This window comes from Aspergillus brunneoviolaceus, assembly GCF_003184695.1.
Source record: "Aspergillus brunneoviolaceus CBS 621.78 unplaced genomic scaffold BO95scaffold_10, whole genome shotgun sequence".
NCBI lineage: Eukaryota > Fungi > Ascomycota > Eurotiomycetes > Eurotiales > Aspergillaceae > Aspergillus > Aspergillus brunneoviolaceus.
The window spans coordinates 349,823-377,325 of record NW_020290740.1 but is presented as its reverse complement, the minus strand read 5'-3'; the positions used below and the strand labels follow the sequence as shown (position 1 = coordinate 377,325).

The 27,503-nt window shown below is 51.4% G+C and overlaps 12 protein-coding genes and 3 non-coding genes across 15 annotated transcripts; 7 read left to right on the top strand and 8 right to left on the bottom strand.

Moving 5' to 3' along the window:
• Positions 1 to 75: 75 nt before the first annotated feature.
• On the top strand, positions 76 to 1,149 carry BO95DRAFT_471161 (aminoglycoside phosphotransferase family protein; the record flags this gene model as incomplete). The annotated part of the gene is made up of 2 exons (XM_025589572.1): positions 76 to 940; positions 965 to 1,149. Coding segments are annotated over 2 exons (934 nt in total), but the record flags the coding sequence as incomplete, so codon positions are not given.
• A 221-nt stretch (positions 1,150 to 1,370) lies between these two features.
• On the bottom strand, positions 1,371 to 1,949 carry BO95DRAFT_487576 (uncharacterized protein; the record flags this gene model as incomplete). The annotated part of the gene is made up of 1 exon (XM_025590484.1): positions 1,371 to 1,949. One exon carries the CDS (start codon positions 1,947 to 1,949, stop codon positions 1,371 to 1,373), a length of 579 nt encoding a protein of 192 aa, XP_025445825.1.
• Positions 1,950 to 3,877: 1,928 nt separating this feature from the next.
• Positions 3,878 to 5,800, top strand: BO95DRAFT_487570 (alpha/beta-hydrolase; the record flags this gene model as incomplete). The annotated part of the gene is made up of 7 exons (XM_025590483.1): positions 3,878 to 4,106; positions 4,166 to 4,250; positions 4,310 to 4,624; positions 4,674 to 4,789; positions 4,844 to 5,141; positions 5,193 to 5,408; positions 5,469 to 5,800. Exons 1-7 carry the CDS (start codon positions 3,894 to 3,896, stop codon positions 5,798 to 5,800), a joined length of 1,575 nt encoding a protein of 524 aa, XP_025445824.1. The 5' UTR covers positions 3,878 to 3,893.
• A 735-nt stretch (positions 5,801 to 6,535) lies between these two features.
• On the top strand, positions 6,536 to 8,235 carry BO95DRAFT_460329 (uncharacterized protein; the record flags this gene model as incomplete). Its single annotated transcript, XM_025588724.1, has 2 exons — positions 6,536 to 7,017; positions 7,080 to 8,235. The coding sequence occupies 2 exons, from the start codon at positions 6,536 to 6,538 to the stop codon at positions 8,233 to 8,235; spliced, it is 1,638 nt and encodes a 545-aa protein (XP_025445823.1).
• A 405-nt stretch (positions 8,236 to 8,640) lies between these two features.
• BO95DRAFT_439579 (uncharacterized protein) lies at positions 8,641 to 9,863 on the top strand. Its single transcript, XM_025585764.1, has one exon. The coding sequence runs from the start codon at positions 8,728 to 8,730 to the stop codon at positions 9,814 to 9,816; it is 1,089 nt and encodes a 362-aa protein (XP_025445822.1). The 5' UTR covers positions 8,641 to 8,727; the 3' UTR covers positions 9,817 to 9,863.
• A 165-nt stretch (positions 9,864 to 10,028) lies between these two features.
• Positions 10,029 to 10,607, bottom strand: BO95DRAFT_428706 (uncharacterized protein; the record flags this gene model as incomplete). The annotated part of the gene is made up of 1 exon (XM_025584860.1): positions 10,029 to 10,607. The coding sequence occupies one exon, from the start codon at positions 10,605 to 10,607 to the stop codon at positions 10,029 to 10,031; it is 579 nt and encodes a 192-aa protein (XP_025445821.1).
• A 359-nt stretch (positions 10,608 to 10,966) lies between these two features.
• BO95DRAFT_487560 (uncharacterized protein) lies at positions 10,967 to 12,482 on the bottom strand (the record flags this gene model as incomplete). Its single annotated transcript, XM_025590482.1, has 1 exon — positions 10,967 to 12,482. Exon 1 carries the CDS (start codon positions 12,422 to 12,424, stop codon positions 10,967 to 10,969), a length of 1,458 nt encoding a protein of 485 aa, XP_025445820.1. The 5' UTR covers positions 12,425 to 12,482.
• Positions 12,483 to 14,529: 2,047 nt separating this feature from the next.
• On the top strand, positions 14,530 to 17,276 carry BO95DRAFT_471158 (ferric reductase family protein; the record flags this gene model as incomplete). Its single annotated transcript, XM_025589571.1, has 6 exons — positions 14,530 to 15,168; positions 15,220 to 15,608; positions 15,657 to 15,889; positions 15,944 to 15,996; positions 16,050 to 16,171; positions 16,220 to 17,276. The coding sequence occupies 6 exons, from the start codon at positions 14,530 to 14,532 to the stop codon at positions 17,274 to 17,276; spliced, it is 2,493 nt and encodes an 830-aa protein (XP_025445819.1).
• A 731-nt stretch (positions 17,277 to 18,007) lies between these two features.
• Positions 18,008 to 18,520, bottom strand: BO95DRAFT_487559 (uncharacterized protein; the record flags this gene model as incomplete). Its single annotated transcript, XM_025590481.1, has 1 exon — positions 18,008 to 18,520. One exon carries the CDS (start codon positions 18,518 to 18,520, stop codon positions 18,008 to 18,010), a length of 513 nt encoding a protein of 170 aa, XP_025445818.1.
• Positions 18,081 to 18,152, top strand: BO95DRAFT_t61. Its single transcript has one exon. It is a non-coding gene; the product is annotated as a tRNA-Glu (tRNA).
• Positions 18,252 to 18,335, top strand: BO95DRAFT_t62. Its single transcript has one exon. It is a non-coding gene; the product is annotated as a tRNA-Glu (tRNA).
• Positions 18,521 to 19,171: 651 nt separating the features above from the next.
• On the bottom strand, positions 19,172 to 19,243 carry BO95DRAFT_t58. Its single transcript has one exon. It is a non-coding gene; the product is annotated as a tRNA-Glu (tRNA).
• A 1,587-nt stretch (positions 19,244 to 20,830) lies between these two features.
• Positions 20,831 to 22,347, bottom strand: BO95DRAFT_428702 (uncharacterized protein; the record flags this gene model as incomplete). The annotated part of the gene is made up of 4 exons (XM_025584859.1): positions 20,831 to 21,231; positions 21,448 to 21,611; positions 21,779 to 21,897; positions 21,955 to 22,347. The coding sequence occupies 4 exons, from the start codon at positions 22,345 to 22,347 to the stop codon at positions 20,831 to 20,833; spliced, it is 1,077 nt and encodes a 358-aa protein (XP_025445817.1).
• Positions 22,348 to 24,570: 2,223 nt separating this feature from the next.
• BO95DRAFT_13599 (uncharacterized protein) lies at positions 24,571 to 25,794 on the bottom strand. The gene has a single exon (XM_025580548.1). It carries the CDS (start codon positions 25,423 to 25,425, stop codon positions 24,934 to 24,936), a length of 492 nt encoding a protein of 163 aa, XP_025445816.1. The 5' UTR covers positions 25,426 to 25,794; the 3' UTR covers positions 24,571 to 24,933.
• Positions 25,795 to 25,816: 22 nt separating this feature from the next.
• Positions 25,817 to 26,359, bottom strand: BO95DRAFT_460323 (uncharacterized protein; the record flags this gene model as incomplete). The annotated part of the gene is made up of 2 exons (XM_025588723.1): positions 25,817 to 26,158; positions 26,228 to 26,359. The coding sequence occupies 2 exons, from the start codon at positions 26,357 to 26,359 to the stop codon at positions 25,817 to 25,819; spliced, it is 474 nt and encodes a 157-aa protein (XP_025445815.1).
• Positions 26,360 to 27,503: the final 1,144 nt, after the last annotated feature.

The window sequence follows — 27,503 nt, the reverse complement described above, 5'->3', positions numbered from 1 at the left end:
ATAGATTCCACCCGATCTACAAAGACAACAACAACTACCTTACTTACCTTCAACAACACTCCACCAACGAACAATCATGGCGACATCATTCGTGCCATCGATATTACGTCCTGACTATACGTGGCCTTGTCGGGCTCCGTTCACTGTCTCCCCAGCCACACCTCCAGTACCTCGTGTTTCCTGGAAACCCATCAGGCTAGCATGGGGTCTCGTGCACAGAGCGCTACGCTACTTCTCCCAGTGGTACTGCTCGTGGTTCGGAATCCGTTTCGACTACAATATCATCCCACTGCCATTCGGACTCGTGATTAAATGGACAGACCGCAGCAGCGTCGAGGAAGCGGTCGCTACACAGATGGCAAGAGCCGGTGGATTACCTGTGCCAAAAGTTCTGAATTATGGCGAACATCCTTTTCCAGATTGCTGCCGAAGAGTCTCGATCCTGATGACTCGGCTTCCAGGGATCACTCTTGGTGGTTATATCGATCCAGAATATAATCCGGAAACAGAAGAGCCCTGGCTGCAGGAGCTGAAGACGTGCGTGCATGCCATGCGCATGTGGACGCCTCCCGCCTCCCGCCAAAATTGGGTCTCGTCGCCGCTCGGAACTTGCCTACGAAGTTCACGTGTTCCCTGCCATATCATGGGACCATTTGGAAACCAAACCCAGCTCCACAATTTTCTTCTTTCTCCAGCCTCAAGCCATGCTTTCAAGTCTCAAGCTGAGTTCGAAAAGGCTATGGCAGTAGCAAGGAAGCTCGACCAACGCAGGTACAGGATGGTTTTCACCCAAGGAGACTTCATGGCCCACAATATTCTTGTGGGTGACGACGGTCATCTCTCCGGAATGCTAGACTGGGAGTCTGCCGGCTGGTATCCGGAGTACTGGGAGTACACTACGGCCATGCGATTTGGAAGGGATTCATGGTGGTTCAGAGCGGTTTCTTGAATTGGGGGATCCGAGCATCTGGAGGAACTGGACTATGATCGTGCCTTGAACAGTTTGACGGTGGACACCTATGCCTACTTCTGAGGCAGGTTGCGTTGGCATCTTACGAGCGGCCGTTCATGGTCTTACTTTTCATCACCTGATGCACATCTCAGAGAAACTCAATTCCAAGACCTGACTGTGCATAAAGAGACACCGACAATCATTGGGAGTCAGGAGATTGCCAAGCAAATCTGTCATTATTTCTAGTGCTACGTACTTGTCAAGTAACGAAAGATAGTTACATCAGGTAGCCACTTGGAGAGAAAATGAAACATAAAGATGAAGCAAAAAAAGAAAGATTATTTCCGAAAGCTATTTCATCATGGACCTGGTCTTGGACTGTGTGCTGCTGCCAAGGCAGAGTCTCACTAGCCGTATCTCAGTGACACACGCGCGACTTGATGATTGGGCGTGGCTGGATAGCTGCTGCAGCAGTCTTCAAGAAGTGATTGCCCAAGGCAAAGCACTCCGCCTCAAGCGCCTTCAGGTCGTTGCAGCGCACAAGGCCCTGCTCAACGGGCTTCTTCACAATAGTGAGAACCCAAACGCGGCAGGTGAGCCCAGGCATCGAATTCAAGTGTTCATCATGGAATCTCATGATCGGATCAACTTGAGCGACCTTGTCGCTAGGGATAGTAGCGATCAGATCCAGGGCACATAGAAGGTTCGATCTCATTACACCGGCAGTCCTGGCGTGGTCCGCGGGCCAGCCGCGGCCTTCGCTGCTGGGGTTGGTGACATGGTACTTGACTCCACCGGTGACTCTGTCATGGAAATACAAACCCCAATGAAAGTCGTTCTGGCCAGGAGGGTCATTACGGATGTGAAGAACAATGTAGAGGGTGTTGAGTGGCAGTCCAGCGAGAATATCGTCCTGGATCTTGCGGATGGCTGCAATTCTTTCGCGGGGATTCAAGCCAGTGAGATCGGCACTGTACTCCTCGGTCAGGTTCTCCATTGCGGGATTGCCTGACTAGAATGAGCGGAAGTGCGTGTTTTTGTGAAAAGTGTCACACGGTTTATCCGCTTGGCAAGTGAAATACGGGGTTTTGGAAAGCTTGACAGTGGCCCTTTTGCTTGTCTAGATACATGAGTGATCAGCGAATGCATCTCCAATCGCGCCCTGAAGGATACGTACTTTGATCTTCGTAACGTGTTTTTCCCACCCCTCGGTTAAAGCAACCTGCGAGGGTGTGCGTGAGATCTTCAACCGGGATGTCATGAGCAATCGTGTCAAAGTCCAGCTTCGTATGAGTGATACTAATCTTGAGAGACGTTGTAGAGTGTGGTTGTCAAGGAAGGAAGTATTGGAGGAGAGAGACAGGCAACTACTGAGTACGGAGGCAACGATATTGATTCAGTGACCGAGTTGCTGAAGTGACAGTGATTTATTCTGTGTTACTTCTACAGGGCCATCTGACATATTCACTTAAGACCATCTTTGACAAAGATGTCTCTGAGCTGGACTTCAACCTTACCTTCTGTCCTGATCAGATCTGTTCTCATCGTCCATGATAACACAAATTAGCTAGGCGACTGACATCTTGATCAGTGTTATGCAAGAGTGGAGACATTTTTTGTCACAATTATAGGTCCCCCCAACAGGTGATGCCTTGCAGTATGCTAAGTTGGCTGCTCTTCATAATGTTTGGACTGTTTGCACGAAGATCCCATGGCCTATTTTATACTAGTTGTTTGATAAACGCAGGGATCACTGGGTTCACCATCCTTCGAGACTACAATGCTTTTTCTTCAAAGCACTAGTCAATTTTATGAACAATACTCCCTACTGCTGGTAATGAATACATCCAGAGCTTCATGGGTGTTCTCGAGACATGAGTTTGTGAGTTGGGAGTATCGAGAAAAGGTTCTCTGGCCTGTATGTGATTGGAGGAAATAGGTTTGGTCGCCTATCTACCGCCTTGCCAGTCACAAATGCGACTCCTCAGAGAGGTAGCCATTCTCGAAATCTTAATAAAGATAGAAAGCTGATTTAAATGATTCAAGGCATAGCATACCACAGTTCTTTTGCGCACCAAAGATACGATCGAAAGTCCTTGCCATCAAGTCGGATTCCCTGGCGGCTAGCGTAGCTTTGCTGGGCAAACTTGACCTGAAAAGGCCTGGGTTGGGCAAAGGAACCTGAATCATGCTGCGCGATCAGCATCTAGTGGACGGTGTCCATCACGAATGTGCATTACCTAACAAGAGCCTTGTATGTTGAAGGGCTATCTCTTGTTCCAGCTGCTTAGGCTACCGTTGCCGATGTTGTTGAGATGACTGTTTGAGAGACATGAAGCCTTTACGACACTAGAAGTGCGCATCATCCCTAGCAGAACGGTCACCGTATTAGAGAAGTGTACCAGCTTTTGCAAGGGAGCCTTTTTCCAATCAGCCCATTTAGGCTTCTTGAACCGACCTCGGCGGCCCGTATGTCAATCATGCCCAAGAAAAGCTTGGGCTGTTCAATGATCCGGATATTATCTTTTCCCCCCATCATGCGATGATCCGAGCAGGGGACCATGCTTTTATGACACCGCGGGGTAATCCGGCCTTCAAGCAACCATTCGTCGTGAAGTTTACTGTTTCAAGTCTCTTCGTCCGGGTCTACAGCGGAAACCGGCCTTGATTGCCGTTCATGGACAAGGTGGATGGTCTCCGCAAGATTTCCCCGCCCTTTGCAACTCCACATTGCAGGCAAAAAGTGGTGCCATCCCGCAAGATCCCTTGTATACTGCGTTCAAAACAAGGATTCGTCTACAATGGAGTTGAGCTTAGGGCCGCTATGTCATGGTGTAGGCCTATAAAATGGGCCCTACTTCCGTGTTTTTTTTTTCTGTCGTTGTATGCTACGGAGTCTCATTTGCATAAATCATCCTGCCATAGGTCTTTTCTCAGCGTCATGAGGTATTCTAGTCTTGGTCTTCTGAGCTTGGCCACTCTGGTATCAGCCAGTGCAGAAGACCCTTACTATGCGAATTTGACATGGGAAGCCCCACGCACCTTGTCGAACTGGTCGAACTTGACTGTCGAGACGCACACTGGAACTTTCATTGGCATGCTCAATGATACCTACCCCAATGTTCGACAATTCCTTCGAGTTCCATATGCGCAGGTACATTCAAGCTTTTCTCGGACGATTCTCATACCGCATATTGATCTTGTCTTCTTCAGCCTCCCGTTGGGGATCTACGTTGGATGCCTCCGCAAAAGCCGCAAAGGTCCAAGAAGCGGATCGATTCTACCTTTTATGGCCCAGGTAACTCCCTACGGTACCCATAAAATTTGTTCCTCGGCGTCCACTCACATCCTTGACAGCTTGTCCTCAGTACGTGACTGCGCCAGCCAGTTTCTGGAATACCTACGAGCCCCCCAATGTGCTGCTCAACATCGGCGAGAAATTGGATCAAGGCTCCACTGCCTGGTCGTCGGCCGAAGATTGTTTATCAATGGCTATCTGGACGCCTGCTTCAGCTAATCGCACCTCTAAACTCCCGGTGGCGTTATTCGTAACAGGTGGCGGCGGTATCACGGGTGGAATTGATATTCCCTCTCAGCTGCCGGCACATTGGGTCTCGCGATCTCAGGAGCACATTGTGATTACCATTAATTATCGATCAAATATCTTCGGGAGTGGGTTGACTTTACTACCAGGCGAGACATTGACTGACCTTGTTTGCAGATCCCAAATCCCGGGCATTGAATGAGACCTCTTTGACCCTGCTAGATGTCAGAGCTGCAGTCGAATGGGCCTACGAGAATATCGAATCTTTTGGAGGAGATGCTGAAAACATAATGGTACGATTTTCAGAATTACCTTCTACTATATCTAATCTCTGATTGGGCAACTAGCTGTGGGGTCAATCGCAAGGAGGTATCTTGACGCATCTGTATACTCTTGCGTTCCCCGACGACCCTCTCGCTGCCAAGTTTGGAGTGATCTCACAAGGTGCATCGGCCACCCTGGACCTGGCAACGGCCGGTGATGTTTATCAAGATTTTGACATTGTTGCCAAGGGGCTTGGATGTAATTATGGAGACGACTACGAAGCCGAGCTTGAGTGTATGCGACAGATTTCCTGGGTGCAGATTGAGGAATACATTAACCGCTACAACGCTACGCCTTCGATTGCTTTTACTAACTATATCCGTGAGTTTAGCTCCCTCAGCCTTCGACTGTCGGGCTAATCCTGCAATCTAGCCGATGAAAGATACATCTTTTCGAATGAGACCGAGCGATATTCTCAGGGGAAGGTTGCTCCGGGACCGTCGATTCGATCTGACGCCGCCAGGGAGTTTCCGGATCAGAACAGTACATACGTTGCCGAAGAAGAAGGATTGTCCGACTGTCTTGCACGTTCTGACTCGGAGCTTCGCGCGTCCATCGGCCTTGACACCTACCGATATTATTGGGCCGGCAAGTAGACGTTCGTCACCCTAGGTAAATGGTCTAGGGCTAACAATTGTCTTCTCGCAGGAAACTTCAGTAACATCAGCCCCGTCCCCTGGCTCGGCGCCTTTCACTGGACTGATCTCCTCATGATATTCGGCACTTATATGCTGGATGTCGGCAACATCACCGAGCTCGAGGTCAAAACTTCGGAGACGATGCAGGATTTCTTCCTAGCATACCTCAAAGATGCCTCGACAATCAACACCACTGTAGGATGGACTGCGTTCAATGGCAGTGCGCCTGGAGGGGGCGTTATCCTTGAGTTTGGCAAGGATGTTCCTGTTCGGAATGTCACTGGGGATTGGCTAGATGGTGGCTGTTGGAATTCTTCGATTCCCTTCCGGATCGATGGGTAGAGCAGCGATATTGCGAGATGCCATCTGCGAAGCATCTTCCTGATGTAGTAGTTCTGCGACCCAGCGTCTGAGTGAGAAGCAATTGTTGAAAACCGATTGATGCCCTATGTCTTCATGTTTATAACTTCTTTGCAAGGGTGGCTCAATGATACATGTTGTCATAACTCTTGGCTCTTATCTTGCTGACAGATCTGCCACGTCAGGCTTCTGGTTTGGCCTTTGTGTAAATTGCAGAAGTCACTAGGCAGAGGAAATGTGAGCGAAGCTTTGGGAGTGTTAGACGGGAGAAGGCGCTTGCCCCTTTTCGGCAATGAAGGACTCCTGTTATGATCCATATCGCACAGAAAGAGTTGTCTTCTTTGACTTCTTTCTCTTACACTGTTACCACACTTCTTACAACCTTGCACTCTTTTCTGTCTACATATCAAGCATTACATTCTGATCGTGCATGCCCAGCTACCACCACAGCAGTTTGACCACTACTGCATCTCCTATCACTTGTTAACGCTGTTCTTCACGAGACAGACGACCCGTGCTGCAGGGTGTTGACATCAACAGTCCCGCAGATGGTTGCCTGGGACAGTACGTTTCCGTGAGAATTTGTGCTCGCACTATGGGCTTCTGAGAACGCAAAAACAACAAGATCTGATCGATCGTTCGATTGTTCATGCAGGGAAAATATCTATTTTCATCAATAAGAACATACACACGCTTAGGCTGATCACGCTGCCAAAGATGGGTCAACTCACCCATCTCCCGACCGAGATCATACTCCACATTATCTCTTTTCTACAGTCCTACGACGACATTGCGGCGTTGGCTGCACAGTCTTCCCATCTCTACCAGGCGTGTGATATGAGGGCCCGTGAGAGGTTCCGCCAGATCCGCATTACAAACAATGCCAAGCATCTTGAGAGCGCCTTCGCGGCCCTGATGGACATCCTGAAACAGCCATATCTAGGCCGCTATGTGCGTCATATTGAGTACTGGGAGCCTGTGACGATGACCTACCGGCACCCACCCTCCTGTGAGTTCGATGCGTCAGCACCAGCTGAGGAAGACATGGAAATGATCCGAGCAGCAATCTACAGAGCAGGATTTCCTGACCGTGGGATTGAACCCCTGATTACGATAGTTAAGCAGATATCCGGTGTCACCCATCGCAGGGAAAAAGAGGAGTTTCATTCAGTCAGTTATCCAGCCAATCATCCAGCCAGGTCAGCCAGCCCCCTCCCTTGAGCTGCAATTATTTCAGTGCTTACCCTCAAACCCAATCTAGGCTTTTTCGTTGCCACGAGCCCCTTCTCGCGCAGGTTCTGACAGCACTTCTTATCTCCGTGGCACCGGAAGTAGAATCCATGGCCCTCTCCCAGCCCTTTCCCAGCCAGATTGTCGTGCCCTGGCAAACAGACCCCATCAACCACAAGCGTATAAGGCTCCCTTTGCATTGGCTTCTGCACCAAATCAACAACAGGGACACGTTCCCGGGTGCCCGAGGGCCGAAGCTCCTGAGAAAGCTTCGCGACGTATACTTGATCGACGAGACGTGCGACACATCCTGGATAGAAGATGAAGCCATTCTTATGACGGACGTCTTTGACTTCCTAAATCTCTTTCGCCGTCTTCCATCGATTGAGTCGATTGGCATGGATGGGCTGAGAACAAATGTCGTCGGTAAGCACGGGGTCCCCTTTGCCTCGTCCAATATTACCCGTATCCGGATCGAGCACTCGACGGTCGACAGCATGGACTTGGCAAGAATTATCTGTCTTTGCAAGCAGCTCCGAGAGTTTGGATGCTCCATCGGGGCCGAGTTAGTCGGTCGCGACCTTAGAGGTACATGGACCGCATTTCGAATCGTCTTCCAAGCGCTTTTGGTCCACCGTACAACCTTGGAGCTTCTACATATAGATGCCGCATACATAGATCTTAATACAGATACGGTAGAACGGGTTCTTCTTGGCCTAAGTGAGGATTTCGAAAAACGCGGACAAATGGGAGCAATCCGAATTGCGCATGAGATGGCTTTGATCGATAGGCAAGTGAAGCTGCCGGTCTGGATTTGGGACCAAGCCGGTTCTTTGGCCGACTTCTCCGCCTTGAAGCACTTGGATCTGGAGATTCAGTACCTGTTGTACATGGCGAGGGGGGTGAGGACCGCGAGAGACGATGAATACCAGCTCGCTGATCGGTTGCCGCCCAAGTTGGAGCATCTCCTGATCAACGCATATGAGAAAAACCAGAACGAGAATTTCGACAAGCAGGTGGACTCCTTGAGATCATTGGAGAGAGAGCAGCATCTCAGCAGCCTGAAGACTATTCTGGGAATCGATCCCACAATCCCGGTGGTCCCGCCATGGGAAGAAGGGCCTGGGTTAAGTGCACATGTGCGTCGGTTGATCGAGGACGTTTCGGATCGGAAGAAGAGCAAGTGAAGCAATTTATCCTTGATCTGAGTATCAGTGATGAATCCCCAGAATTTCTCAGGCATCTGAACACAATCATTGCACTCCTGCGCGAAGAACGCTTCAGGTGGTGAGAGTGATTTAGCGATTGTCTAGGTCTGGGAAGTATTCTGACTTGGGCGATGCCCGTGTACATGTACTGAGTCACACAAGCCGCACCAGAATGTTGTTAATTTCTGCCATAGTACCAAGAATGAATGTGTCTTCCATTTCTTTGAACCATAATGCACTGTTCTACTGTAATTTGTTACTTGTGATGCTTTGCAAATGTCCGGTCCAGCCCTTAAGCTTTGCAGCCCCGACCCACCGGTACCGTACCCGTACCCGTACCTGAAACAGTGGACCCTGGCCCGTGCGCGCGCAACCCGACAGATTCTTTTCTTACCGCCATAAGTTACAGCCACCGTAGGGGATCATCAACACACCACAAAAGAACAAGCGCACCGGAAGGTCGAAAACAAGATGAACCCGCTTCGCTACCTCGCCCCTCCGACGCCCTACAAGGAGCTCTCCACGACCAACAAGAAGGGCTTAAAGGAGCGCCTCAGCTACGCCGAGGCCCTAGAGCACCACCCGGGCCTGCAGCTGTCCGCCGAGCAAGCCGAGCTGCTGCACACCTACCAGCAAGCATGCGAGACGCTCCTCGAGGAACCGGGCAACGTCAACGCCGCGATGCGCATGATGCAGTACGAGCAGTCGCTCGAGCCCACCGGCGGCAGTCTCAGCAGCCCCGCTGCCCCCGTCAACCTCTCCTTCGACCTCGCCACCAAGGTCAAGCTCGGCGAGGAGCTCGACAACCTCTACAGCGTCTGGGCCGTCACGCGGTACCGGAAGTACCTGCCCACGGGGATCCAGGAGGAAGCCGCCAAGCACCCGTCCTCGACCGCCGCGGACCCGTGGCACACGGCCTTCTGGACGCCCTTCCACGGCCGGTTGGAGGCCGAGGCCGCCGCATTCAACGGTGTTCTGGCCGGCGAGACCCGGCACAATGAGTGCCCGACCTCGATCCTGTTGATGCTGCTCTGCGACCGCCACACGGTTGACTGGGACGAGACGCGCGCGCTGATCCGCTACGCGGCTGAGGGCGCCGAGGGAGCGATCCAGGGTCTCCCCGAGAGCGACTTCGGGGAGTTGCTGCGCACGAAGGACGTGGCCGGGTTGGCGACGCGGTTGGCCCGCGACGAGTCCGGTTGGAGCTGCTCGACGGAGTATGTGTTGGGCGTCAGCACGCTGCTCATGGGCTTCTTTGCCAATACCCTGGCCGATACGCTGTTCGAGACCGAGGAGGAGCTCATGGATCCCACTAAGTGGGAGCCCAAGAAGGTGCTGCGCGAGCGGCTGGCGTTGGCCGAGGGCCATGAGCAGGCGTTCCGCGAGTTGCTGCAGGAGATGTATGTGCAGATGTTGGTCGGGTCGGATGATGAGGATGAGGCCGGTTTTCCCGGGTATGACGATTTCGATGATCTGGATGATGATGAGTGGGAGGAATTTGAGGGGGATGTGGAGGAGGGAGACGAGGAGGATGATGGCGAGGAATCGGATGAGTATTAGTGCCTGCCGGCTTGATGCCTGAGGATGTTAATTTTACAGCAATGACCATTACATTCCGCCCTCTTCATCTTTTCAAATCGGATTAAGTAGCAATTGGAGTCATCTGTCCCATCGCCATAAAGTCATCGATCACAAAGACACAGACCTGCCTCACCCACATTAGCTCTCCAATAAACCCCAGCTCACCCACAGCCACCCCATCCATGCCCAATTCATTCATCGAAATCAAAATCATGAATCTGCCTCCAATCCAACACCATGCCCCTCGACGACGGCCACGCCTCCACAAACCCCTCCGCATAATAGATCTCGTGCTCCTCCGGCCACGCATGCACCGGCATCGTGACCTCCGTGCTCCGAAGGGCAGCCTCCTTCTCCTCCCCTTCTTTATCTGTTTCGCCAATCCCCAAGCCGACCACATACTCGCGGACTTTCTCCCGGAGATGCGCCACGACCACGTTTCCCAGCTTCTTGTACTTGTGGTCCGCGGCGATGAGCAGGTCCGTCAGGTGAAAGGTGCAGATTCCGTCGCTGATGAGGCGGGCCATGGCGACCACTTCGCCGGTTTTTTGCGTTTCTGGGTTGGTGGTGGTAATTTTTTCGGAGGTGGAAGGTGAAGCTGGTGCCGTGTAGGTGATGTAGCAGCCGTACCAGCTTCCCCGGAGGGCGGATTCGGCTTGTTGGGCGGTTGGTGATTTCGGGTGTTTCTTGGTGTGGCGGAGGTGGAGGTAGGATTCGACGGCGGGGTAGCCCTGGTGGAGGGTGTAGTTCGGTGGGAGGACGGCGGGCATGGTTTGAGGGTGCGTAAGTGGTAATATGGTTTGATTTGGGTGTGGAGAGTCTGAGATGCGATTGTGGTTGTGGTCGTTGTACTTTAGTAGTGGTATGTATTATGGAGAGAGTGGGCTGGGATGGGAGAGGGGAAGTATTTTATGAAAGGGTTCGAGGCTGTGTTGTTCTATGTTACGGGGCTTCATTTAGACGTTGCTTCATCCCTCGTTTGACATTATACTTAATTTGAGTTCTGAAATCAATCATAAATGGATCAAAACCACAGTAAAATGCGTCAAATGTCCAACATAAATTGCAGCTTGGAGGTACGTTCAGCCAACTGCACCTATACTCAGTTTTCAAATGCACGCAAGTCCTCTCATCTCCACACGAGTCCCCAGAAATCATCAGGACCCTGGTACGCTGATTCAAATTTCTGACAACGCGGGTGCTCAAAGTCGTCCCACGACCCCTGAGGCCAGATCGGGATTTGACAAAACTCATCGTCATGACAGCCGTGGCACTCCTTCCACACTGTCCAACTTAAATAGTCCATCAGTGATCGCAAGACATCAACCGCGACATCATATTCTTTCGTCTCCAGGACTTCGACAAACGAAGCGCAGATCCGACTGCTAACAGCATAAACTGCGCGGTGGGCAAGCGAGTCATCGGCAGCATTGGCGGGGATGAACTGAGTTGCGCATCTCTCCATTTCTTCGTCAACATCTCTGTTGTCCTGATCGACGAATGTATTCCAAATGCGTGCAACCTCTGCGACCAGAGAGAACAAGCCGTGATGGTGGTGGTGTCTTGAAGCCAGTTCACGCAGCGGGTGGCTGTACTTCTGGACAATCATATCAGTGATCGCTTGCCAGTTCACCTGTCTGTGTCCGACATCATGCGCCATTACGAGGGATGTGAGGCTCTTGCGGATGGGTTTCAACTCTGCAAATGGAAGGTGGTTAAGACGTGGGGCGGTGCTGTCGTCCGGAAAAAGATTCAGGGAATGGTTGTAAGCCGTGACGAAATGATCGTAGTTCAAGACCACCCAATCACCGCCGATGCCATTGTACCTGGCCCTCATCACTTGGAGGACCTCGGTCGGTTTCCCTCCCTTCTTCTCATTGTCCCCTTTCCTCGGACTAGAAGACCTCACTCTTGCCACATGAACAGGCTCCAGGTTCTGTTCTGAATTGCAGAGAATCACCTCGAACCCCGAAGCCAGCCGAATAACCCCATCCACCCGATCATTCCACTCTTCCCTTGCAATGCGACACACGGCCTCTGCACGCACATTCTCCTGCAAAACGCCACCGTTAAACTCATCTTCAAATAGCACCCGGTCCTGCAGGTCGAGAGTCCCAATCTTGGATTTGCCAGCTGACATCCCATCGATAAGAATGAGGCGAAGATTCTTGGCCGTAGTGTAGGTGTGGAGCCATCCGCCATTGTCTTCCCCGGCTGGTCCATCTTGGTCCCCGCCCATCACTTGTTGAGAGCCAGATGAAGGTTTCGGAGGTGTCTCGGGTCTCTTCGGTCCTGATCGCGCGAAAGCAAATGCATGCTCGGGGTCGAAGGCCAGCCATCGGACTCCGGTAATGTGCTCTGGATGGCCGTCACCGTGGTAGAGTTTGATTCCCTGTGGCATTTCTGCCAGGAAGAATGACATGCCGTTGTGGTTGAGTGCTGAGCCCCATTGTCTCATGGACGAGTGGATGGCGTTGAAGATGTGGTTCGCATTCTGGACAGGTTCAGGGGGAACGCTGTCAGCGGCAAGAGGAGAGGTGGCAGCTCCTATGGCGGAGATCAAGGCGAGAATGCATGACCGATGCATTTTTTAATCTGTGAGAAGAGTGGACTGTATCGATCAATGCAACACATCTGGCTGGAAAGATGTGGCTTTATCTGAGATAAGGGAGTCGATGGCAGACACGCAACGCATGCATGGACATTACCTGATCAGGAAATCAAGGCCGACGGCCTGGAGAGTTGATCAGGCGCCCAGGCACCCAGGCACGCCACTCCTGCTCATCATCTTTGTTGACGCGTCATCCGGTCTGTCACCACCTGCTCGCAAAAGCAAGATTGCGATACCATGATCTTCCGTCTTGCATCCGCCGTTATTCCATTCACATTTTATGGTTCTTCATGGCCTTTCTCTGCGAGTACTAACATTCCAGATTATACGCAAGTTCGCTCACATCCCACGTAATAGCCTGCGAAGGGATTACCATCCACCACCTCTTTTCTAGCCACTTCGACAGCTTCATTTAAGTCACCCACGACACAGCTAGCCGGCTCTATCAATCACTGTCACAATGGCTACCTTCTCTGTGACATGCGAAAAGAAAACCGCCAATGATGACAATCCATAAGAGTTGTAGGACAGCCCTGCTGTATGTGCCAAGCTTATATCGACCACGAGAATGTCATTCATAGGGCAGACCATTTCTTTTGTTCCTAAGAACCTCCTTCTTACATTTGTCTGCCCCAGTGGAGTTTTATGAGAAGGCTCCGTTCTTCGCTCTCATTCAGTGGCACATTTACCTCCTCCGCAAACGTGGAATGAATTCTCTCGGTACCGGACTTGCCACGGCAACAAATAGTGTGTAAGCTCCAGGTCTGATTGATAAAAATTCGGGGAGAGAAGTTCTTCAAAAATGCTTGGCTCCGGGTCATGAGAGCTCGTCTGCGCGGAAATGCTATGCTGTGAAGTGTGGGACATCTCACAAATTACAATGAATTGAGCATCGGAATCAAGGGTCTGGCTTCCGAGGTCGAAACCCATCATTTTACGGAAACTCCACTCGTGAATTGGTACCGGTGAAGCATCAACTGTGCTTTGTTGAAAGCGACCCACGGAAAAGACTCTTACTGTGAAATAGTGAGTTTCGTCTTTCCTTACTTCGCTTCAGCGCTCGGAGTAGCATGGTGAAGATGTATCTTAGTCTCGCATTCACTACTGTCTGCAGGAATCTATTTCTCCGCCGTGCATTTCTTGATGCTCACTTAACTGACCTTCCTAGTAGGGGACATGTGCCGAAAACCGGCATCCAAAGAAAGCCTCCGTGCAAACCATGACTCACGATACAAGCGATGCCAAGAACACCCGAGCCACTTCATCAGTTGTCTGATGGATACATGAGGTCGTTGCCTGGAAATGCGTGCACATCTCCCGAAAGGGACGTAGCTTGCGAGGATGGGGCCCGAAAAAGAATCAAGCAACCGACGGAAGTGGGCCGCCAAGAAACTCGGGGTTAGATTGGGTCACCACTGCCAAGACCTTGTATACGTCGGCCCAAGGGTCTTTCTAGCCAGTTATACCGTGCTTGATCGCATGCTAAGTGGATCTTATCAGATTGATCAATTGTTCCACGCTCCGAATTATCAATCAAACCTTGCTTCCACAGTGTGGCACTTGTGGGTCTTCGGGGTTTTTCGTCTTGGACAAGACAGAACTTTCTATGCTTTTCGCCCCGTCAGGGAGATGTTGTCAGAAAATGAAATCTCTGCATGCAACAACCGGGCTAAATACGAAGTTGGCGGGGAAGAGGCCGCCACTATTGACTTTTGACTTGTGGTTCTCTTTCGTCGGCTATATGTCCCAAAAAATGCCTTCACGGCGCTACACATATCGCACTGGAGTCCACAAGTCCGATGACTGCGAATCTACATGCTGAACTAAATGCATCAGTCTAGATACTCCGAGTCAAGGAGGCATCGTGCAATGATCAAGTGGAGATTGATAACTGGTTCGCTGGAGATTAGCTCGATTCTCTCCGGTGGGTTCCGCCACGCCTGTGTAATGAGCGTGCTCGAATAGGACCCTCATTGCGAGGAAGTGGGTAGGTCCAATACGAGGATTCTGTGCGATATAAAGATTGACTTGACACCCGGACTACGCTGATCTCGGGAGTGTCTTGTCCATCAGCCGGCAAAATGAGAGTGACGAGTACACTTCTCCTGATCTTAGCCTGGACGGGTGTCCCCGTCCTGGCAGGAGGGTTTTCTATGTCTGCCCCTGAGCTTGCAGACTACTGCTTCTATGCCATATACGAGTCTCTTGGCTCGTACACGTATGCAGGTGCTACTACAACCAGCTCAAGCTCAACCGATACGTCGACTTCTGAGAGCTCTTCTAGTTCCAACAGTTCAGCAAGCGGTTCAACCTCGCATGGCTCCTCCTCCTCCTCCTCCTCAGGTGCCGTCGTCACAACACCACATGGCTCCTCCTCAAAAAGGGCATTCGCAAAGAGGATGGCTCGACGTGGTCATCACGGTAGTTCTTCTACTGGAGGCTGCACGAGCACAGTGGGTGCCATGTCCTTGTATGCCAGTGCGAAGGCGTGGTGTAACAAGAAGCAACTGGAAGCCACCATTCCTTACTGGCAAAGCCTCTGTGAGCAGAATAGTGCTACTCTGATTGATCTGACTGATATCGTTGCCAATGCCACCGATTCTTACATCGCATCTTTGCCAACCATTGACCCTGAAACCAATAGTACGACGACAACCGGCACTATTGAGAGTCCAGTCCTGCTTAGCCACTCGTACTACAAGCGAGCTTATAAATCTTATGTATGTATTTCTTGAAGAATCCAGGATTATTCATTGACTGGAAAATGATAGGTCACCCACGATTACGCACTGAGCAAAGACAAACGTTATGGCTGGGGTCTTATGGGCTATTGGGGTGGAATACTGGCTTTTGGCATGATCGTCAAGGCCTGTAAATCCTTCCGAGCCCACCTCAATGGCCCCGGACGCGGCGATTCTGAGAAGAGTGGCTTCTATGCGGCTGGCCGTAACTCTTGCGCACCAATGGCTGCTGTTACTCACTTCGTCCGGACTCACTTTGTCATTCCTGCCAGCTTTGCCCCGAGCCTGTCCAATCACCAGCAGCTCTTCTGGTTTCACACCATCCCGAAACGGCTAGATCTTCTGATCGTCTTTGGCTGGTGGGCCGTGTGTATCATTCTGTCGTGTGTTGACTACCAGAGTTTCCGCGGGAATATCCAGTACGTTACCATCACAGATTAGCAGAATTGGGTCTGACGAGCAAATAGGACGCCGAGTCTCTACCAACAGAACTGGCAATACTCTTCTGATCGTACGGGAATTCTGTCTTATGCCTGTCTTCCATTTCTTTGGCTTTTCGGTGGACGAAACAACATCTTCCTTTGGGCAACAGACTTCAATGTCCAGTCTTTCAACATCTTCCACCGTCATGTGGCTTGGGCTTGCACTCTTCTGGCTATTGTTCATTCAATCAACTACACTGTGGTTTTTCAGGTCTACGGTTGGTACTCCTCAATGCAGTCATTAATATCATGCTAACAGGCTGGCGTATCAGACGGCAGATATCACAGTGCACTAAAGCAGAATTACTTCTACATGGGTATCGTGGTATGTAATCATTGTAAGCAAAATTCTTCTAGAACGCAGCTAACATATCCCAGGCTACAGTGGTGATGTCTGTTATGCTCTTCCAATCCGGCACATGGCTTCGTCAGAAGTTTTACGAGACCTTCTTGATCATCCACGTAGTCCTAGCAATCCTAACCATATACACTCTATTCCGGTAAGTCTTCCCGGATAACAGCATTACCTCGTGACTAAGAGCGACCAGCCACACCAGCTTTGACGGCACCGTATACAACGGCTACCTTTGGCCGATGGTCGCCATCTGGGGCTTTGACCGCACTGTGCGCTACCTCCGTGTGATCTACTGCAACTGGAACGTCCGCTTCGGCAAAGGCTTCATCAACACCACCTCCTCCAATGTGTCCTACAGCCCGGCCAGCGATCTGATCCGCATCGAAATGACCCCCGCCGCCCACAGCCTCACTCCTGCCCCTGGTCAGCACTACTATCTCTACCAGCCCTTGACACTACGCGGCTGGGAGAACCACCCCTTCACTCTGGGCTGCTACAACACATCTGGTACTGAGGCGAAACTCATCTTCTACATCCGTCCTTACGACGGCTGGACCCGGCGTCTCCGCGACGAGTGCCAGAAATCCGGGGGTAAGGACTTGACCATCGCGCCTCGGTTGCTCTTAGAAGGCCCCTACGGCCACCAAGTCCCGCTGCACACGTTCGATACCCTTCTTTTGATTGTCGGAGGCACCGGTATCGCCGCGGCAGTCCCCTACATTCTCGACTACGTTTCTCGTCTCGCAGCCGGAGGCAAGACCCGCACCACAAGGATCCACCTCGTCTGGTCCGGCCGTCAGAGACAGATGTTCGATGAAGTCTGCTGCGCGGATCTAATCACTGCGCTGGAGTGCGCGGATATCCACGCTACGCTGTATTGTACGGACAAGAGCAGCATGGGTACGACGACGACTATTGTCGCCGGCGAGAAGTCCAGCGCTGAAGTCCCCCAGATCGGTGCGGTGGGTGCAGAGGCCAAGGAGGCCGGCCAGTTCGTGCAGGATTCCTCCAGTCAGGAGTCCCGACCCATGAAGGTGGAGGATCTCGGTCTGGAGGTGCGCTACGGGCGCCCGGACATTACGGCTACGGTCCAGTCGGTCGCGGAGGAGGCCCGAGCCAGTGTATCCCGGTTGGCGGTGTTGACGTGTGGTCCGGCAGTGATGGCGGATGAGTGCCGGATGGCGGTTTATGGGGTGATGAAGGGAGGATTCCGCCAGGTGGAGTACTTCGAGGAGGCTTTCGGATGGTAGACTGGGTTGATTTTCTGCTCTCGTCGTTTGTATGGGGATGACTTATGATGTGCTGGGTATCCTTTAATGCAGGTAGTTATGTTTATAGTTCTAATAAAAAGTTCATGATGTTACTCAATCAAAATTAAGAGCTTCTCTCGTCGACAGAAGCACTAGGGATGGATCCTCAGCTTGCCAAATCTACACTCAACGCGCTGTAATTGAAGTCGAATGTGTAGCGCGAGAAATATTGATTCCAGGCTTCCTAAAGCCTCTGCCATATGAGTAGACGTACGAGTTCACCGAGTCAACCCCACGCACCAATTCCAAATCGGTGATAAAAGTTTCCATTCCTGTCTATCTGGTCAGTGCCCAACTCCTGACTTAGCGAGGGACTCAAAGGAAACCAGAGCCGAGATATCGGAAGCGCACACTGCTGGCCGGCACTCGCAAACTGCATCCCGAAACGGCTGGGTGGGGCCCCCGTGTAGGGCTGCCAAGAGATCCGAGCTACTCGTCAGACCGCGTATTGAATTCGCAAGGTGGTACCCAGATCAGTCTTATGCGGGTTTCATTTTTGCTTTAGCATGTTCTGTCCGTTTGGTTTATGTCAGCCACCGTAGGAGATAATGAGCCGGTGGGGAGGGAGCTATGGGCTACCTGACTATATGGTCATAGCGTTGCAATCCGCAACAATCACCGTTCATCGAACACGCGCATTCCGGAAGGAACGGGAGCAGCCGGGCTTAGGGTTATGAGATAGCCTCTGCGTCATGCCTCGGTTTTAGTTGAGATGGCGTTACAATTAACCGTCCTGCAACAGATTCCGATATGGTGTAGTGGCTAACATCGCCGTCTCTCACACGGCAGCCGGGGGTTCGATTCCCCCTATCGGAGCTCATTTTCTTTTGCGGTAGACTGATGTTTTGCCTTTTCTGTCTGGGGGGTTTGACCTGGCTCATATCGGCGTTTTGAACAGGCTCTTTCCATGCAACGTCCGATATGGTGTAGTGGCTAACATCGCCGTCTCTCAATTTCCTTGGTGCACGGCAGCCGGGGGTTCGATTCCCCCTATCGGAGTGAGAATAGAAGCCTTCGGGCTTGACTTTTTGGGGATTTTTCTTATTGCTCTTTTGTTGCGCGTGGGGGTTGAATATTTGCCACGGTCTACGGGCTGGGTGCTGGGCGCTATGCTGGCACGGTTGTCTTGCCAAGTTGCAATTGCCTTTCTGGGGTTGAGATATATGCTCGGCTCTAGCATCCATGTCGGAGGTACAAGAGTACCGGGTGATTGACAGCCTACGGTGGGGATAATGAAGGAAGAGGGAGCAGGGAAAGATATTATTGTAGTGCGGTGATGATACTGACTGTGTCTAGTGTCTTAAAATGTCAAGAGGTAAGTGACAATTTGACTAAGGCGGTTCGGGACAGGCGGCTAGCAGCAGGATGATGGTGAAGAGTATATTGTGCTATGATGGCTGGCAAACACGTTAATCTGGATTCAATTTGTGTAATTAGTACTTTCCAAGCGTGGCATATACAAATATGACATGCACTTCTTCACAGTTTATTTGTAGGTTGGTTGCAACTAAGCGTGCTTAGTATCAATTGTTCGAGTCTCATTGTTTCTACACGGAGGGATCAAGCGGCAGTAGCCGTGTATATATCTAACCCGGACCGGCTTCATGATATCCGACGTCTTCCTTTTTATTCCTCTCTCAGCCTCCGCGCATGAGATAAAAGGCAAAGTTGACTCCGGAGACAAGGAAAAGGGAAGCTGCAATGCTTGCAGATATCGGCTAAAAGTAGGTGAATATAATATACCTGTTATCTAGTCTTCTGCCCGCCGCACGTTGCACCCTAGCTCGGTTGGCTCCCGAGCGAAAATACAGACAAAAATATAAAAAGAGAATAAGCTCCGATAGGGGGAATCGAACCCCCGGCTGCCGTGTGAGAGACGGCGATGTTAGCCACTACACCATATCGGATGTTGTATACAGTGTGGTTCAAATTCTGCTAACACGTTCCTAGATACAAGCTCAAGTCATATCATCAGCAGAGTAGACGACCAGATTGCTCAGCTTGCGAAAGTCATTTGCTCTCCGCAGCTGCCACGACATCAAAGAGCGAAAGTCGAAACAACGTTCAAAGGAAAAGGAAAATAAAACAAAGAGCAACGGACAGAACAAAATAGGTTATGAAGCAAACAGAATCCGATTGCTTCCTCCGGCTGAGGTGGTGCAGATGGTCTGCCGTGCTCGACACCGACCACCGTTGAAGTGTGGAAATTCGACATTTCCAAGGCACATATTTTCCGGCACAAGAATCGTCACTCTGCTTCTCTGCACGCGCCGTATTCGGCTTCACGCGTGGGTATAGTGACGCTATGTCGTATAAAAGACGACCACGAGACTGGCGGATTCCCCCAACTGAGAACCAAAGACGTCCCATTCCGAAACATGCGGTTTCCCCCTCGATGCCAGGGCAAGCTCTCCAGCACGACACTGGCTGGTGTCGGTTTGACGAACGATGTGTAGCAGACATCCTGCAAGCTCCGACTCAACAATCGACATCCGCCACGCCGAGCTCGCATCTTGTGGTTCGCCTCGCGAGGCCGAAACAGGAGGCCATTAACATCTGGCCTACATCGCGGGTACCTATACGCCGTCTGGAGACCGCTTCTCTGCCTATCTTTAGGGTTGGATGAGTAATGAGCATCCATCGACGCACTGCTTGTAATTTGACGATGGGCGCTTTTCATCACCTGATTTCATTCTGCTGTCCTCCCCTCGAGCCCTTGGTAAGCCACATGCATTATATTGTGGGGAAGGCGCACGTATTCTGCCCCCAGCATTGAGGCCTTGATGCGACAATCTGAGAAGTAGCGTTGAATACCATGTTTAAAGGTGCTCTGGAGGTCTTTCACTGATGCTTTGCCGAGTGTGTACGGCAACAGCGTATATCCGGCGGCTAATAATTTCTCCTCCGACATCGTCGGTCTCAATGATGCTGGAACCTCACCGATGGCTATCTTCATATAGGCATTAAGTGATGTTCCCTCAGCGGACTAACTGGTAACGGCTTCCCACACAAGAATTGCGAATTCGGACCCTGTGAAGAATATGCGCGCTCGGAGAATCCGAAACACGAAAAATTGGAAATGCGGAAAACAGCCAAGGTCGGCAATACAGAAGGAGAACAAGGCGTCAGAGAAATAGTAATACCAATCCCACTTTTTTTTTTGTTTAGCCGTGAGCGGCACTTCAGACGATTTGGAGGGCTTTGTTGGTTTAGTTGCTGCAGACGATTTTGCTGGTGTGGCTGGCTTAGCTTTCTTGGGTGTAGTAGTCTTTGCTGACTTCTTGAACCATTTATGCACTTCCCTGGCAGTTGGGACGGGGTACGGTTCATCATCGTTTGTCAGATCTGCGAGGGTGATGTTGCAGTTCAGATTCAGATTTTGATCTGGTTGGAGGGATTTGAAGCTTGTAAGCTGATATCCGTCTTTGTCATATACCAATACTGTAACTATCGTCTTCTTTGGTGTACCAATGGGGACTCATGATCTGAGATTTTCATTCGTCTTCTGTGTCTAATAACTTGGGCTTCAAGCCGAGACAGTCGAGGAAAACGTCTCCCTTTTCAGACTTGTCGTAATGAATGACAGGACCGATTTGAATATCGGCCGGAAGTCTTGTTTCGTGGTCTGAGAGTTCGTTGTAGTATGCCGGGCGGCTTCGTTGAAGCGCTTCTTCCGAAATGTCTTTCTCTTGGCGCGATGCTTTGTCCCAGGTTCCTTTTTCTTCTGCATATCGAGTTGCCATTTTTGGAAGAATCGACAATTCCTTCTTTCTCCGCCTGGATGTATATCTGATCAACCAGTCGAGCGTTTCGTCCAAATGCCTATTGGCGGCGCCGTTGCCGGACAAGCTGGCAGACTCATCATCCTTGGGGGGGGGTCGGGCTTGGTGCCAGTCTTGGAGACATCAGTGGTATTCTGGGAGGGCTCTAGGGTAGCCTTGAACGTGCTAGGGGTACTGCCCGGGATGCTCATGCTAGGTGGGCTTTTGTCCGTGCTCTCGGTTTATCTCTCTGAGCGAAGTGGCCCGAATCAGGGCGCAAGCGGTAAGGGGCTAACACGGGTAGCGAAGTCCTGGATTCTCGCTGCCATAGGGTTGAGTTTGTGTCACACCAAGTGTTCGAGGATGGTACCTCAATTGTGCCTCCGAATCCTTCGAGGTCGTCTGCCTTTGCTTTCTCGTGTATGGCCTGATCTCTCCACGTAAGTCGGCGTCGATAATCCGTTGACAACAACAGCGTTGGGCCCCGCAGGGCGCGCCCGAAGCGCATTTCCAACTAAATACAAAAAAAAAGGCAAATAAAATTGATAAAGGAGACGTAGTTAACGACGCCAGTACAACGCCAGTACGACGACAGAACCCAACCTCACGAAAAAAGCGAAGCCGCAGACGCCTCGAGGCGTGCGAGGCGTGCGAGGCGTCCGCGGTCAGTACTTGACGTACTCAGCGCGGTAGATGTAGATGTGAGATAGACGCTCCGCTTCGTCTACCTCGCCCGCGGCTACGGTCTGCCCTAACGCGACGATCACGATCACGTCCTCGAGCGACTCGTCTACCAGTGACTGCGGTAAACGGCCAAGCCATCCCTGTCAAAGACAATGGGGATGCGGAAAGCTTACGGGCGCGCACCCACGGGCTCCGCGCTTGTGCATGCGGCAGCGCGAACAGTAGGTCTCCCCCACCGCCGAAGCGACGAGGCGGGCTCTGAAATCGCTATACACATGCGAGCAGGTATGAATGGTGAGACCACTTCCTGGAGTCGCACAAGACGCGCGAGCACGCCCCTCTGGTTGCGCGAAGTGTGCAGCCGAGTTGCGGTTGCATGGGACACCCAGAACAATAACCTCAGAGTTGTCAAATTGTTCTTGGACCGCACTGCCTGTGATACGCGATCCGCTTGAAGTGGTTGATCTCCACTGCTCGATGTTGAGAAAACTCAGAGTTACCTGGTCGATTATCGATGCTTGCGCTTTTTCCTTGCTGCGACGGCTTATCGTCGAGAGACTTGCCATTCTTGACTTCGAAATATCCACAACAAAGCTGCAAAGAAGCAAAACATCAAGGTCTTATAGCAGCACAGTCTAGCCTTCTTTGCCTCGTGTGTCTTCACTGCAAGATGGGTAAGGCATAGTGAAGCCAGTGGACAAGGCAAGGAATGTCCCGCAAAGCACAGCCCAGATCATTCCACCAACGTAGATCGTAGGCCTCGGAAGGGTCATGCAGACCTGACTCCAATCCAAGCCCCAGACCAACACCCAAGGAAGAAAAATATCAACCCACTGCATGGAACGGTGGTGCATATAGAAACAAAGTGCTTTATCTTTCCGTTCGAGTGCTCGTTGAGGATATCTGTCACGAAAAATTCTGCGCTCTTTCGTCTGTGACTGGGGCGCTTTGGCCATCCATCAAGACCACTATGCACATCGGACAAGACAGCTGTGAATAAGTGGCTGGCTATCCATGTTGGAACAAAGGAACCCGAGTTAGAAGAAATTAAGGCCGACCGAGCATTGAGAACCAATGAACACAAGGTTCTTCTTTTTCTGTCATTTGATCCGCTGGTCTCCGAGGTTCTGCACAGACACGCTCATTCTCGTATATTCGCTTGCGAGGTCCACAGCCTGCAAGGACTAGCCATGGCGCCCCGTTAATTCACAAAGAACGGCCGCGCACTAGACCACGCGACTGTAGTGGCTATGCCATGTAATCGCCAACTTCTTGACGACCAATTCTGTTGCCGCCAGTTCGGCTAGTTGTATGCCGTGGCATTCCGGTCCACGGTACTGCATGGGCAGATTAAAAGCTGCCATTACCATGATTAGACTGTTATCTGTCGATAGATAACGGTCCATTTGACAGACCGCACTTTCCATTCCGTCCTGCTAAGAACTTCATCTGGGAGGAGGGGAGTTTGTCAGTGAAGCGTCGATGGGGAGTGATAGCGTGGCTCCATGATGAGCGACAGCAGTGAGCTAAGGGATATGATCTTATTCTGCACATACTTCTAGAATCAGGGAAAGGACTTGCAAAGGCCTAGCTCCAACCTTTCCAGGGGCAAAGCAGGACAAAGAGCCGAAAGACAAACGAAAAGGCTCAGCAGAACGGGCTTCGCTGGATCCGTCTTCGTCGGACCTGGTTCGCAGCAACACGGGTACTGTATTGACTACCAACATCACCAACTTCAGTTGTTCATATAAGAGGCTGATTGTTCCTGCCAACCAATTCGATAGTAGTCGACCTTATTGATATATGCTGAGTCATAGGTGTTCAGAAACGGCATAACCGAGAATTCCATTCAAGTTCGAGTGGTCTGATTTTGCGCCGCTTGGCCCAATAATCGGATCTCAGGAGAGTTGGATCTGCTATTCTTGCCCGAGGATATGGCTTCATTGGTGTACACTGAATCGCCATTGCTTCCAACTTCGAATGGTCTTGCGGCGAGGTTCGGACGGTGGTGGCATACTGCGGGATTGCTTGACCCGGCTGGCTCATCGGTCCCGAGAAACTTGCCCTAATTCGTATGTCCGCCAGATGAGCGCCCCTCTACTATTTTTTAGCTGACTCCATACTTGATCTTGAGCTGTATGCTTCATGCCCGGGAGTTAGGCCAGGCTTTACGCTTGCAAGTTGAAAGTCTTGGCTCTGGCGTCTCATTAGCACCCTCATCGACCTTACTGGGGACTTCGTGCAAACCTTCATCACCTTCATCACGAGTCCTATCGCCTTCCTCAGTAACCCGCTTACAGCGATTTTGCTTTTTTTGAGGCGTGTTTCAGAGTTGGAATTGAGAGATCTATTTCGTTTCGCCGTTGGTGTTTGCCTGCTCTTCTCCGATACCCTCTCATGAATGTCCTTTTTGCTGATCTGAGTCATTTAGTTGACGCTGGCATGAGTCTCCTCATCATCACATGTCATTAGTATTGCCAAGATTGCAACAGCGCGTTTGCCCAGTCTCGTTCCAATATTCGGGCTCGGGCTCTGGCGAGCGGAAATGGACCACGTGGTGCGGTACAAGCAATTAGAAAGAAGACCCTGTCAGCTAGTAACGAAGCCGTTCTCCAGTCGTATCGGTAGAGATTCATTGCTGATTCTGCTCTCTCCGCCTTTGCGTGGGCAAGTTGTTAGGCCCAGCTTCTGGAGCTCGTCTGTATCTCTCGGCTGAAATCTCTCGATGTAGTCTTTCTCCATCTCAATCCCCCTCTGCCCCCTCTCTGGGGCAAGGGACAATGACAACGCCCCTACCTCAGGATGTTGCTGTAGCCTAATCGATGGCTTCTGGATGGCTTCAGTCTCTCTCGCGCGCCTGTATTCGAGTATTGTTCCATAGGTATTGTACGCGTTTTCGCTTTTGGCGTTTCCTTCCCACAAGGTTTGCTTCAAGATTGCGAATATGCCGCTTCTAACATTCACCGCATCGAAGTCCGCCAGGAAACGGAGCTAGGTGATGTCGCATCTTTCCAATTCCAGTCTGTCATTGATAGTAGGACGAGTTCATGCATCGCGCAGCAATAACCGAGGATATTGGAGGTCTAGCTTTCCGTTCGAGAATTCGACCCGGCCACCCCTGATACATGAGTTGGCACAAAGCCACACATAGCTTAAGTCGTGGCTTGAGACAGTCGTGTCGATGTCAATCTCCTTGTTCCGTTCTTCCTTGTCCTCACAGACCTTCCTGATCTTCTTCCGATTTTGCTCGATTCGTTGACACCGGGGATGAATGAGCACCCGTTCTCCCTTTTTCTCTTTTCAATCGTTTCTATCGAGCTGTACGCATCCTTGTAGCGTGGACTCAAGGCATTCCAAGATGGCGAAGGTTCTTGATTCCACGACATATTATGGCCAGGGCCCATTGCCTCCCTGAGTCTCTGCGCAGCACTCTCCCCGCTCCCATAAATAATCTCCTTTCCCCGCAGGGATTTCGCCTCCTGGTAGTACCAGTGCCATGTAATTGCAGAACCACAACCTATGGTCTCCCCGCTTGTTGTTGCAGGGTGTGGGACATTTATCTTGCCGCAAGAACTGACTCTGAGCTCCCTGGGCCAGTCTTTGTGTGCGATAGCCATAGCCAGCGCGTCGAAAGGTGTAGCCATGCCGAGTAAGGGTCTGAGCACTGCAAGGAGATTAGCGACTCCTACTTTCTTGGCATGTGGATCGAAGAATATTCAATCCGGACCCCTGCCAGCAAATGTCAAGATCCGTGTGTAGTCGGAGATAAATGGTAGACACATCATATCCCAAGACGTTGAGTGCAGCATGTGCAGGCACCCGATTGGCTTCCGACCCATTACAACAATCGCTAAGTCCGCGTAGAGACACAAGGACATATTGGCATGCCCTTGCGAGCCGCGCCGTGGACGACATCTTCTTTGGTAGTGACACTGTCTGCAACGCTCTCCGTGTTATAGGATAGTGGAGCTTCTTGTGTCTGCGCCGCAGTGTTTGATCATCTGCGTTCAGACCCTGCTTGAGTTCAACTTTCGGCTAGACGTGACGGTGTCTTCGTTTGGTGAAATACTCTCCACTGGATGTATTTGGCGGCGGCTGCCGGCCAGCTCGAGTCACGAGGATGCCCTCGCGGAGTTGGGCCCGGACAGCCAGCTGCCTGGGGTCCGACCACCCAATGTACGGCACAGATCGCACAATGGGCTCGCGGATCCAGGCCCGCTCGCGACCCGACAGGGGCTGCGAACCTGTCCAGGGTGGGAGGACGAGCACCACGGCGGGTGTCGCCTCCGAATGACCTGAAAACCAGGCCGCGGGAGGCAACTCGACAAAGAGGGAGGCACCCCACTCCTCATCGTTGGCCCGCTTGCGGGAAGCCGGCTAGTCTCAAATTGCCCTGGGTGTTCCCGTGGGAGGCGGGGGAGGTCCAGGGAGCATGGGGGCGGCCACCGCGGGGGCCGCGACGATATTTGTCATCGTCAGTTGCAAAACCAGATTGCCCCGCACGTACGTAGCGGCGCGGGGGGAGTGGAGGGATGGCGCTGTGGCGGCGACGACGACGACGGTGGGGGTGAGATTCATGATCAAGAGCTGGGAATGAGAAATCGCCGCCTCTCGGCTTGTCTCGCGGCTCAATAATAAGAGAGAATTATTGTGCTAGGGGTTGGGCTGGTGGGCTTCGCCACATCATACATGTCGAGTGGAGGATTGATTTGGAGTTCAGGAGGGTCGGTTCAGGAGGGTCGTTTCAGGAGGGTCGTTTCAAGAGTGTCGGTTTAGGGGTGTCAATGACACCGGATTAAAACTTCCATTTCAACGCCGGGCATGTCTGGGAAGAACAGGACCACTGAAAAGTGCACCCATGCAGTAGTAGCCGTGTCAAATCGCTGCATGTCAGAGAAAAACTGGTAAGAGGTCGAGGAATATCAGACCCGAAGTTCTTTCTTTTCGGGATGGCCAGACTTGATAGCACAACTCCTTGGTACTTCAGGCCCATGGACAGTAGCAGGCCCGTGTTGCCCTGGGATATTCTGGGCCGCTGTGAAAGGCTATGGGAGAGTTCTCAAACTAGAATCGGCGTTGAATTGCTGTCTTTGCCACCGATAAGCAGATTCTTCGAATTGCTGCTCCGTCTCTTCCAGACATTTTATGGTAGGGGCAGATGAAGCTCTGAACAAGGATAACAAGGATTTGTGTATCCTCACCATCGCCGTGGTAGCAGGTGGGGAGCTTCCGTTAGAACACTCAGGCCCATCAGTGGAAAGATATTGCATATACTTCAGAATCTTTCGACGGGTTTTTTTTTGGGATCAAAAGTAGCGCCGTATTGACTAAACTGACTCGACCAGCGACCTCATCACCTTGGCTGAAAGGTAGGGAGAACCTTTCCAATTATTGCCGTGCTAGAACCGGCCGAATCAATTCCGAGCAAGGCGAAATGAGAGAAGATGACGCTGAACTGTTCTAACAGAATGTAGGCATTAGGATCTTGGGTAAACACACGTACGGGGACGACAACTTACTGCACACAAGGCGATGTTCGAGACATCCCTACTGCTCCTTGGTTCGGTTCCAGCTTCGAGCCACTGTCCGTCATTTCAAGTAATAGAGCATTGCAATCATTGTTCCACCCCTGACATGTTCTTTGAGATTTTCCTTTGCGTACGGTTCCCTGTCGACCGTGCGTTCGGGAAAAAAACCGCTGATCTCCCTAGAGCGAGATCTG